This window comes from Sapajus apella, unplaced genomic scaffold (genome assembly GCF_009761245.1).
Source record: "Sapajus apella isolate SASKATOON/1434 unplaced genomic scaffold, GSC_monkey_1.0 scaffold38, whole genome shotgun sequence".
NCBI lineage: Eukaryota > Metazoa > Chordata > Mammalia > Primates > Cebidae > Sapajus > Sapajus apella.
The window spans coordinates 1386469-1398247 of NW_022436978.1; the positions used below are offsets into that span (position 1 = coordinate 1386469).

General features: G+C 58.5%; 1 protein-coding gene across 7 annotated transcripts in view; it reads right to left on the minus strand.

Moving 5' to 3' along the window:
• NBEAL2 (neurobeachin like 2) overlaps nt 1–11531 on the minus strand; it is a 30286-nt gene extending 18755 nt beyond the window's left edge. For 2 of the 7 annotated variants that reach the window (XM_032297973.1, XM_032297971.1), the window contains exons 1-6: nt 11224–11519; nt 2263–2351; nt 2046–2174; nt 1861–1942; nt 1645–1766; nt 1433–1515 (exon numbers count right to left, since the gene is read on the minus strand). In XM_032297973.1, coding sequence (XP_032153864.1) covers nt 1433–1515; nt 1645–1766; nt 1861–1942; nt 2046–2174; nt 2263–2351; nt 11224–11274 — 556 coding nt within the window. In that variant the 5' untranslated portion in view covers nt 11275–11519. Of the gene's footprint in view, nt 1–1432; nt 1516–1644; nt 1767–1860; nt 1943–2045; nt 2175–2262; nt 2352–2956; nt 3307–11223 lie in introns of those variants that run through there. The other 5 variants (XM_032297977.1, XM_032297976.1, XR_004275055.1 and 2 more) reach the window with 4 other exon arrangements.
• Between the last annotated feature and the right edge of the window lie 248 nt (nt 11532–11779).

Consider the following 11779-nt stretch of genomic DNA (forward strand, 5'->3'; position numbering starts at 1 on the left):
AGGGACACAGCCCTTCTTTAGGGGACCATAGGGGAACATAGCCCAGCCCTGAGAGTCTAGCCAGCTCCCTAGATCCTTAAGCCCCAAAGTGAGGCCCCAGCGGGGGCACATCCTCCCTCCACTTCCCTGTGGTGACCAGGGCTTAGTTTCTCAGATGCAAATCTCTTGCTCCCTCTGGCCCCGTGACAGTCGGCACAGCAGGCCGTGCTCTGGGGACTCTGCTGTATCTACTATACTGATGCCTATGCCTTTGCTGGGGACTTCTAGGGGCTTTCACAGCCTAATACGTAGGAGGCCTACCTGACCCTGAGCCAGCAAAGCTGGACAGGATGCCAGGCCACGGACTGAAACCCAGAGGGCAGAAAGGACCAGCCTTGGGTCACATGTGTGGGGGAGGGAGAGGAGCAGGGCTGGGGCTTGATTCTGGTTGGACGGGTGGCGGGAGGCTTCCTTGGGGAATGGGCTTTTGATGGGAGGCCTGAGAATGCAGTTGGAGGGGAGAAGGCACAGCATGGGCTAAGACCCTGAGGCAGGGTAACTGGTAGCAGTCTGGGAATGAGAGGACAGAAGCCAGGCTGGGCAGCAGGGCAAGTGGAGAGAAAGGCTGTGGGAGAAGTAGGATTTCATCTTCAGGGTGTCAGGTTGACATCAAGGGATATGATGAGAGGAATAAAATCCAGTTTGTTTTAATGAGAGCATTCATGCTATGGGAAAATAAAGGCGGGGAGCTCCCCAGGGGTGCCTTCCCACCTGGAGCCGCTGCCCCCTCTCTAGACCCAGGCCCACAGCTCCACGGGTATCACTCAGACACCTAATATCCTAATAGGCCACCACCTTCTCACAGCCCTGCCCACCTTCTTCTGGGCCATCTCCCACCCTGAGCCCATCTAAAGTCCTGGACAGTCTGCCTCCAATGAGAGGACAGAGGGGACGGTGGGGAGGGTCACTAAGGAGGAGAACAGGTTCACAGGACCGCCTGTGAACAGGTGGCCATAGCTGTCCTGGGCATCAGATTCTCCAGCAGCCAGGGAGCAGCAGATGGAAACACCTCTTGTGTCTCCAGGACGGGTGGAGCCTGGGTGGAGGTTATGGGGACAAAGGCATTGGACCAGAGAGTTTTAAGGTGGTCTAGATCAGAGGAGGGTACGAGTGGCTAGAAGGATCCAGGAGATGGGAGGGAAAGAGGGTGAGAAATCTGGGTGGGCAGGTTGACTCCACTGCTCCACCTGATGGGAGAACCTCACTCCAGCCCAAGATGTCCTTTCTCTTCTCTCTGTCCCTAAACCCTGGCTCCATCTTTGGCTCTCCCAGGCCTGCGTGCAGCCACCACCAAGTGGTTCCTGTGTATGCCAGGATCAAGGAACTGCAGGAAGGGGCCTAGGTTTGGGGGTGGGGCCAGGTGGGGCCAAGGGGGGCAGGGGCGGGGCTTGACCTTGGAAGAAGGCTCTGAATTCCCGGGGCAAAGCAGCAGGAGGGAACTTGTATTTGCTCTTCTCCTTGGAGCTGATGACTTCCCTGGGTGGGGGGGAGGGAGGTATGGGTGAGGCCAAGTACATCAGCCCGGATGTCACCCCTTCTTGGGCCCAGCACGGCCATCCTCTCCCCTGCCTCCTCTGGGTTCCCTGCCTGTGGGCTGGGTCTCACCCACTGCGCTGGCGCCGCCAGGTCTGGTAAGGGTCAAAGAGGCCCTCGCAGAGAAGCAGAGCATGTAGGGCCACGTTCTCCAGCTGGGCCCCTCGGCCCTGGGGTGGCGGGCATCCTTTCAGCTGTAGGTATGGGGAGAGAGGGTTAGCCCTGCCATGGCTACTGCCTGCTTCCCCACATCCACCCCCTGCCCACCCCAGGTGGAGGCCACTTCACCTCTGCCACCAACTTGGTCAACAGTGCCAGCACCCGGGGTGCTAGCACCTGGCCCCGGTCTGCCTCTATGTTCTCCAGGTTTCTGGGGGAGCCAAGGATGAGAGAGTAATAACACACCATGCCCTTCCCCACCCCCCCAGCCCACAGTTCTAGGCCCCTGCTTGTAGAGGGGACAGCAGGGACACCTGCAGAGAATGATGAAGAGCTTGAGCAGCAGCAGGGCTTGCTCCAGGTCCTCCTGGTGCAGCTGCTCGGCCAGGACATGCAGCGCATCCAGGGGCAGCAGCGGGACCTCTGCACCTGCCTCCTCCGGCCTGCAAGGAGAGGGGATACACCAGTGCTGAGGACCCCTCAATCTCCCCGCACAGTCCCTGCACACCCTCTGTGCAGATCCAGCCTCACCTTCTTGGCTCCAGAGAGGACAGTGAGATGCTCTTCTTGAAGGTTCCTACGAAGGCCTTCAGCCACTGCTGCAGGTAACCCAGGTCCTTCTGTAGGCAGAGCAGGGGAATGGTTGGGGGGCAGAAGGGGTGCAGTAAACAGTGCAGTAAACAGGGGATGCAGACAGAGGTGTTGAATGCATGGAGGTGAACGCAGGACATGGACAAGGGGTAAAAGGCAGGCGGTGGGTGTGGAGGAGGGGAGTGGGGGATGGGTGAGGGAGGGGGGAGGGCAGGACACTGGAAGGTCAGCATCAGAGAGTTGGGTACATACTGACCACTCTTCCAGGCACCCCACTGCTTCTCTCAGCCTCCACTCTCTGCTCCCACCTCCCTAATGCTTGCAGTCCTAGGCAGGTCTGACACAGCCAGGGGAGGGGCGTGAGTGGGATGTGGCTGTGGCCCTCCCCTGGCTGTGTCAGACCCGTGTAGGACTGCAAGCATTGGTGCTAGGGCTACAGAAGGTGTCCCACACAGCAGCCACCCCTACCCAGAGCTTTGGGCCGGGTTCTCATCTGCCATCTTCCCCCTTCCTTCCTTAGCTGTGGATCCCAGGACACATGTGTACCATTAGACAGGCAGACCCAGACATGTGTACATCCTCATGTGCAGGCCCTGCCTTGCACCAGGAACCTCCACCCACCCTTGCTGGTTACCTGGACCCCAGGCCCCAGAGCTGGTTCCATGGGCAAGAGGGGCAGTGGCTAAGCCCAGGTCTAGGCGCCGCCAGGAAAACTTTGGTGTGAACGGGAAACGTCTCCTCCGCCCCGGGCTGGGGCAGGAAGCGCAGAGTCACGATGGGGGAGGGGGGCCGCTTCCTCCTGGCAGACCGCAGGGATGTGGGGGGGCTGGGGCACCCTGGGCCCCAGTGAGAGAGGCTGCAAGCAACCTGGCCTCCACTGAGGGCGGGGCCTGGTACAGAGGGGCGGGGTCACCTGTCCTGGGTGGGGCTTGTGGGCCAGAGACTAGTTTTACAGGCACAAGGTCTGGACCTGGAAGATCTCTTATCCAGGCGAGGGTTCTGATCCTGCTGCTGCAGTACCCTTCACTCAAGGCACCCCCAGCTCCCTGACCTACGCCCAAGGCCTCAGGCCACAGAGGTTGTTGTGGAAGATTCAACCGTATCTTTGTCCCACCCCCCTGCCCCCCCATGTCCTGGCTACCTCACCTGGATTCTGCAGTTCCCTTTGCTCAGGAACACAGCTGATAAATCCTAGCCTAGCCTGAATCTGCTCTGACCTCTAAGCCCCTCCCAAGGGATAAGGGTGGGTTGTGGCTTATACAGGAGCTCCTCTAGGCTGGCCCCATGTGGAGCTCCCAACCAGCTGAGTCCAGAAGGCAGCCTTCTTTCCTAGAGTCAGAGAGGTGGATGGGGGAGCTAGAGTAGAGAAGGATGAAGAGGCAAGGGACACACCATGGTCAGCACTCAGCAGGCCTGAGGCTGCTCCCCAGGGGCCATGGACCTCACACCCAAGGACCTCCAGAATTGTCTTTGGATGGATGGCTAATTTTTGCAGGGATGTTAGGGGGCCAGGGCACCCTGGGCCCAGTGAGAGAGGCTGCAAGCAACCTGGCCTCCACTGAGGGTGGGGCCTGGTACAGAGGGGCGGGGTCACCTGTCCTGGGTGGGGCTTGTAGGCCAGAGACTAGTTTTACAAGCACGAGGTCTGGACCTGGAAGATCTCTTATCCAGGCGAGGGTTCTGATCCTGCTGCTGCAGTACCCTTCACTCAAGGCACCAATGGATGGCTAATTGTCTTTGGATGGATGGCTATAGGCCAGGCTTGAATGGCCCCAGGGTGTAAGGGGACTGATCACAGCAGACCCAAGCCAGACCCACAAAAAAACCTAGGCAGAGCAGCCCTGGGGCACTGAAGTGCAGATCTGAAGCCCAGGCAACTCAGAGAGGTGCCAGGGCCACCAAGGTACAGACCCACAGAGCCATCACATTTTGTCTGTCAGCTACATTTACTGACCTCTCCTGCTGGTCAGCCTCCTCCTGACCAAGCAGCAGGGAGCCCCAAATACCCAGATCCTGAGACAGCAGAGGTGGCCAGGGGTCCTGGACCATTTCCTCTGAACCCCTCCCATTACAGATGGGAAACAGCACGCCCCACAGGGGATGCCTTATCTACTACCTTGTTTTCAGTGTACCTTTGAGGATGCTGAAAGCCAGACCTTAGTTCTAGGCCAGGGTCACTAGTGATCGCTAGCCAGCCAGCCCATGCTGACCATGTGACCCCTGATCCCTGCCTCGGTGGCTCCACAGACCCCTGCCTGCTTTCAAAAATGTCCCAATGCTGTCTTCCCCTCTTCTGCACCCAGTCAAGCCAGTCACTCAAAATGTGAGTCTTCCTGCCAGCTGCAGCTCTACTGAGCACCTGAAAGCCCAAATTGACTGTGTCTAACCCCTCCCCATAAAGGTTCAACTGCTGAGCCTGGCATTCCGGGCTGCTGGTCCGACCAGGACCTGCTTCTCCAGCTTCCGCCTCCCCTCTCTGTGGTTCACATCCTCCTGTCCAGGCCTCTGCACACCCTATGCCCCACTGCCTCGTGTGAGTTGGGTTTTTGGCCACATGATGGCCTCCTGGTGGCCATCACCTTGATCAGGACAGGGATGGGTCCCTCGCTCTCTACACACTCCTGCTTTCTGTCCCTAGAACCACACCCTTGGCCTGTCCAGTCCTGTAAACTTTCAGCAGGTTGGGCTGAGCTGGGTTCAGGGCTGGGGCAATCAAGACAGTCTTCATGGGCTCTGAGAGGGGATGACGAGGTCTCCAAAGCACAGTGTTAGGCAGGGGTAGGGTAGCTGCCTGTCCTGACTCCCTCTCTGGAAGGCCTCAGGCCAGCTCTGACTGTGGCTTGAGACTGCAGTGTGTCGGGGCATGGAAGTCCCTCAGGGAGCCAGGGTCAGAAGGCAGAGAATGGCAGGGGACAAGAGCATGGTGGCTGTGCTGCATGTGAGAGTCCAGGGCCTGGCAAGGGTGGCCATGACGCTCAGGCTTCCCATGCCCCTCTCGGAGACTCTGCCTTGGTCAGTCATGGGTCCTTTCTCCCTTGCCAGCTCTGAGCAGGAACACGGCTCAGGGACAGTCCAGGCCCTTGCCCAACCTAACTGGGTCAAGACCTCAATCCTGCCCCCAACCAAGGGTAGGTTGGGAGCAGCCACACCTGCCAAGCCTTCTCCAGGGCACAGGCGATGCTCAGGTCCTGCAGCAGGGAGCAGGCTGTGGGAACGAGGAAGGCCAGTGTCCCTGAGAAGAGGGGGTCTCATGGTCACCTCCACAGTGACCCCAACTTACGGCCAACTAGCTGTGAGGGCGCTTGAGGGTGCTGGGGATGAGGGGCTCCCGAGGGCTGCTTAGGCTCAAAAACGGTCCCTGGATGGGCATGAAACTGCTATTCCTCTGGAATTCTGAAGTAACCCAGAGAGCTGAGGGCTGGTGGTTGTAACACTGGTACAACCAATGTACAGGGGGCTGTCTGCCAAGGTGACAGGGATCACTGAGCTGCCTGACACCATGCTGCTCCAGACCCTGCCTGACATACCCCAAGTCCAGCGCACAGTGGGCCTCGAGTAAGCATCCTTCACCATCACAGCCAGGTCCTCCTGGACCATCCGGCCGAGCAGCTGCACCAGGAGCACATGGAGCACGTGATCAGCTAGTCGCGTGCTCTATCACAAGCTCACATCTTTGGAGCAAATACAGTCTTCCCCAACATCTGAGGCCCTGCGTGGCTGGTGCCCACCTCACCTCCAGCCGCCACACCCCAAACCCACTGGACGCCCAGGCCCAAGGGCGTTACTCACTGTCTCTACCCCAACCGGCTTAGCTCTCGTTTGCTCTGCTGGAATGCCCCCATCAGGGGCATTAATGCCCTTTGTAGACCCGTTCCTGTCTGGTGCCTCTCACCAACCGAATCAGTGGTGAGGGCATGGGTTCCAGAGTCCAGTCCTCATTCTAACTCTCAGTAGCTTGTTACTTAACATAGACTTCTTTAAAACCATCACTTTGCTTCATGGGTAACAGTTCTCCAGCCACACCTACCCAACTAGAGGTCAGGGTAAGGTGAGTGGAGCTCCAGATCCAGGGGCTCTGGCCTGCCGGAGCTCCCTGAATTTCAGGCAACAACCCCCAGCCCCCTCTGTGAGTGACAGTAAGAGGTGTTAATGGACCCCAGGGAAGAGCTAGGAGCAGGAAGGGAGAGAAGAGCACAGCTCAAGAGTTAGCTCCTCTCAGTTAGAGCTGCCTGGGCGGTAGTGAGCACTTCATCTTCAGGGACAGACATGCAGAAGCAGGACAGGGTGGGGTCTATGCGGAACCGCCTATCTCAGGCCTAGGGTGGCCCCCTGATTCAGTATCAGGATGGGGAAGATAATGTCAAGATAAAGTGACTTCTGGCTACATCACCAGGATTGGACGTCAGGCTTGGAGGACCTTAGGCCATGGGATGAAGCAGGGAGACGGGACTTTGCTGGGGCAGGGACAACTGAGTATAGTGATCTGAGTGCCTGGGTGGCTGGGCCAGTCTCTCCCCCTTATCTGGAGAGGGGTTGCTGAAAGGGTGAACCTTCTGATCTCCATGTCACCCACCCTGCCCTGGGGCCTGATCAGCCCTTTGCACTTTTTTTTTTTTAAGCAAGGAAAGCATCAATTTATTGAAATGAAAGCACACTCCACAGAATGGGAGCGGGCTCGAGCAAGCGGCTCAACAGCCGACCATGCCCTTCTACTATCACTATGGAAAATGGAATTTCCTTCCAGGGTCCCCATAGTCCCCATAGTAATTGACCCTGTTTCTATGGGGACCCCACACTTCCCTATCAGCTCTCCAGTTCTCATAATAGCTCCAGGAATTTCTAGTGCCTACCCCAATCCTGGGCTGTGTGCTCATCTCCCTCCGCCTTCAGGTGCCTGGGTAACAGCACCAAGGAAGTGATTCCACCTTCCCTTTACCCATTTCTGTCAGGTAAACTGAGGCCCAGGAAGGAACATGACCAGATAAGGTCCCAGTTGCCCAGGCTGGAGTACAGTGACGTGATCTCGGGTCATTGCAACCTCTGCTTCCTGGGTTCAAGTGATTCTCCTGCCTCAGCTTCCCCAGTAGCTGGGACTACAGGTGCACGCCACCACGTCCAGCTAATTTTTTGTATTTTTAGTCGAGGGGGGTTTCACCATGTTGGCCAGGATGGTCTTGATCTCCTGACCTCGTGATCTCCCCACTTCTGCCTCCCAAAGTGCTGGGATTACAGATGTGAGCCACTGCGCCCAGTCAAGGCCTGGCCAGGCTTCTAAGAGGCAGTAGAGATCATCAATGAGGGAGAGGGTACTGGGAGAAGCGTAGGCAAGTCGAGGTTGCCTCCAGCCTGACCTAACCTCCCTGGACCCCTGTGAGGCCTCAGTGGTATAGCTATATAGTTCAGCTTCTGCTCCCTTCTGTCACCTGAGGGTTTGTTCTGCCCTGACGTTTGTGACCCTGAGTGCCCTTCCACATTCAGTGCCCCCTCACTCTGTGACCCCATTCATTGGGGGGTGCTGAACATCACTGCTGCTCTGGTCTGAACAGGGGCCACTCATCTGCATGTTATGTGGCATTAACTGTCCAACTGTGAGCCCATCAGATGCTGTCCCCAGTCCCCCAATACTCTCCTGCCCTTCCTATGCCTTCCCTGGGGGAACTCTGGTGGTCTCGGATCATGAGTCCTCTGGATGAGCCCCCACCTGTCCACCAGGCCTGCTTGACTAGCTCTGCCCTGCCCCCACTCCTGACAACTTGCTTCTTGTCCCACTGCTCCTGCTGTTCCTTCCTCTCAGCCCTCAAAGCCCAAACTCAGCCTCCTCTGGGGTGACTTCCTGACTGGTCACTGCCATGGGACCCGCCTCCTCTATCCAGTCATTCAGCTAATATCCAAGGAGCACCTACTACATGTGAGGTCTGACAACTGTGGTAGGACCCTGCCTTGGTTTCCCCACCAGGGCCCTAAGGAGCTTAAATTGAGTGAGGTCCTGGGGTGCTCTGCCCCTTCCCCTTTCCCTCAGCAGCCACCCACAGCCCCCTCCCTCACTGTGAGGCCCCCAGTTGAGCTGGGCCCACAGGGGGAGGGGGCGGGTGGGTCTAAACCTGGGGTCTTTAAGGAAGAGAAAGGGCAGGAAGGGGTTACTCCCCCATCTCCATCCCCACCCAGACCCACAACTGGGGAAACAGGTTTGCCAGCTGATGTCAGCTCTCACAGCTGAAGGGAGGGGTGCAGGTGTTGCTGACTGGGTTGCTGGCCAACTCAAGGGTCTCTAAACACCCTCTTTCAGCTCCGCCCCTTACCTTACACTCCCCTTCCCCAAGTACACACACAACAGGCCCCTAACAGGATTTAAAGTCACAAGCACTACTCCTCCCTGGGTTGGGGGTTCCGGGAGCAGGAGCAGGCAGGCAGGAAGGCGAGCTGGGAGGCTGGCGCTAGTTTCCTCTTCCCAGGCAGCCTGGCCCCGCCTGGCTCCTGGGTTTGCTCTCACATCCTGGATTTGTTTGCCTGGCCCCAGGCTGCCCCCTGCCTGCTCAGGCTTCCGAAGCTACAACCTGCCAGCCTATGCTCTATACGTACCCTGTGAGGTGAAGAGCTCTGGGAGGGGGAGGCTCGGCACAGATATGAGCCATAAATACCACCTGAGAGGACAGTGGGGGGTGGGGGTGGCCATGTGCAGAGCTCAGTAAGATGGGACATCAGGAGGCAACCATACTGGACTTACAGTCCTGGGAGATACCAAGACACCCTCAGCAGCCTGCCACCCAGCATGAAGACCTATCATTAACATCCCTCACACTCATCACCTGGTTGAAGCCCCCTTTACCTGCTCACACACCTAGAACCTGCCCACAGCTGTCGGGCAGTCAGAGGAAGAAGGACTAGGGGTAGGCTTCTCTTCACACCCTCTGCTCCTTCACAGGCACTAGAGATGGAGGCAAAGAGGCTGGGGCGAGGGAACCCAATGGGGCCAGGGAAACAGGAGCCTTCTCTGGTCTGGACCAGCTATAATGGCTACCTCTCCACAGAGTCCAGGAAGTCCCTGAGGTCAGGGCTGTGTCAGGTTTTTTTTTTTTTTCTTTTTTTCTTTTTTTTTTGAGATGGAGTTGAGATGGAGTTGCTCTGTCACCAGGCTGGAGTGCAGTGGTGCAATCTCGGTTCACTGCAACCTCTGACTCCCTGGTTTAAGCGATTCTCCTGCCTTAGCCTCCCAAGTAGCTGGGATTACAGGTACGTGCCACCATGCCCAGCTAATTTTTTTTTTTTTTTTTTTTTTGAGACGGAGTTTCGCTCTTGTTACCCAGGCTGGAGTGCAATGGCGCGATCTCAGCTCACCGCAACCTCCGCCTCCTGGGTTCAGGCAATTCTCCTGCCTCAGTCTCCTGAGTAGCTGGATTACAGGCACGCACCACCATGCCCAGCTAATTTTTTTTTGTAGCTTTAGTAGAGACGGGGTTTCATCATGTTGACCAGGATGGTCTCGATCTCTTGACCTCGTGATCCACCCACCTCGGCCTCCCAAAGTGCTGGGATTACAGGCTTGAGCCACCGCGCCCGGCCTCCAGCTAATTTTTATATATTTTTTTAGTAGAAACGGGGTTTCACCACGTTGGCTAGGATGGTCTCGATCTCCTGACCTCATGATCCACCTGCCTCGGCCTCCCAAAGGGCTGGGATTACAGGCGTGAGCCACCACAGCCAGCCAGGGCTATGTCAGTTTTACAGGCAGGAAGCAGAGGCTGAGAAGTTGAGTTTGGTCTGGGTTATACCAAAGAAGGACCCTACTCCATGCCTGGACTCCTGCCAGGGCCTCGACCTCTCACAACCTGAGCAGACTAAAGAGGCTGTGGTCCTTCTGGCCTGGACTCCAGGTCTCCGGGAAACAGTGGACCCGCCTCCTCACTGAGGGCCAGCGCGTCTGAGCATGAATTCCCCCCAGTGATAAACTGTTCAGGGCACACAATGGTCCATTGTGCCCAGGGCACACCTGAGCCAGGAGCATCATGCCAGGCTGGTGCAGGGAGGGAGGTGCTGGATGAAGGGGAGGGAGGTGTTACCCTGGGATCCCTCCCTGCTGGGGGTGCAGAAGGAAAATGGGGGACTATGTGTGAGAGACGGTTTCAGTGACACCAGGTTCTCAGCTGACGGGACATGTGAAGTGTTCTCTGAGATTGGTGGGGAGCTCAGGATGAAAGGGCCGCCCTCCATCCTTCTCAGACATTCCCCAGGGCCTCAACGCCCCCCTCACCTTGGGCATTAAGAGCACAACTTTTTTTTCTGCTCCCTAGAGAGGCCCTGGGTCCACCTCCCAGAATGGGGGTGGGGTGGGGGCGTCTCAAGTCAGGGAGGAGCTTATCACAGCCTGTTCGTAGGAGTAGGGGGGGAGGAATGCAACTCAAGAAGAACCTGCGGTGGGAGCATTCCCCTTCCACACACCCTCCCTAGTCAGCCCACACACCCCCCTACATCGGCCCACACTCCCAGAGCCATTGGCCACGACCACCCAATCGGGCCGCGCCCACGGGAGAGGCAGCCGACATGCAAATTGAGACTCCCTCCATCTAGCCTCCTGTCCAGAGAGGCCTCAGTTTCCCCATTTGTAAAAAGGCGAAGTGTTCTGCCGCCTCGGCCCAGGCCACTCTCCTCCAGCAAGAAAGGCTCAGGGTTCACGGTCCAGCTGTGGGGGTTGCTGTGAAGTGCACGACCGCGAGCTCTATACCCAAGGCATAAGTGCCAGAGGCACCCGGCGGGCTGGGGGCACACACGTGGGTGCGGAGCCGGAGCATTCCATGCGCGCGCGCGTCTACGCAGCCTCAGCGGCGCGGGGCACAGGTGCAGCAGGCGCGGGGCGTGCGAAGCTGGGGGCACAGCGGGTGCGGGCACGGGGCGGGGCGGGCTCACCTGCGTGTAGTAGAGCAGCCACAACTCGTAGAGCCGCTCTGAGGCGGCCATGGCCGGGCCCGGCTCCGGCCCTGCTGCGCGCCACCTGTCGCCGCCTCCTCCGCGCCGCCCGCCGGCTGCCTTCGGCCAGGCCCATGGGCGGAGGGCGTCACTCCGGGGCGGAGCGGCGCGGTACTACTGGGGAAGTCTGCGGCTCTGGCCTCCGCGGCGATGAGCCACCCAAGTCTGCTCGCTCCTCCTCCTCCTCACTGGCGGCCGCCGCCTGGCTTCCTGCACTTCGCTGCAGTCACCGCCGCCCCGCCTCTCCCGGGACCGTGCAAAGGGCGGCGGCGAGTATGGCAGGAGGAGGGGCCTGTGGGCAGGGCGGCCCAAGAGGGTGCCCCGCCGCCCCGCCCTACCAGTCCCATTGGCAGGTACAGCCTGAGCCTCCGGGACGATGGTCGGGGTGAGAAATTCCAGACTTTCCCAGGGTCTGCATCCGCCTAGGACGCAGCCCGCCTGACTGCAGTTGCCATCATTCAGGGAAGGGTCGGCGGGTCGCGTGTGAGTGGCGAGG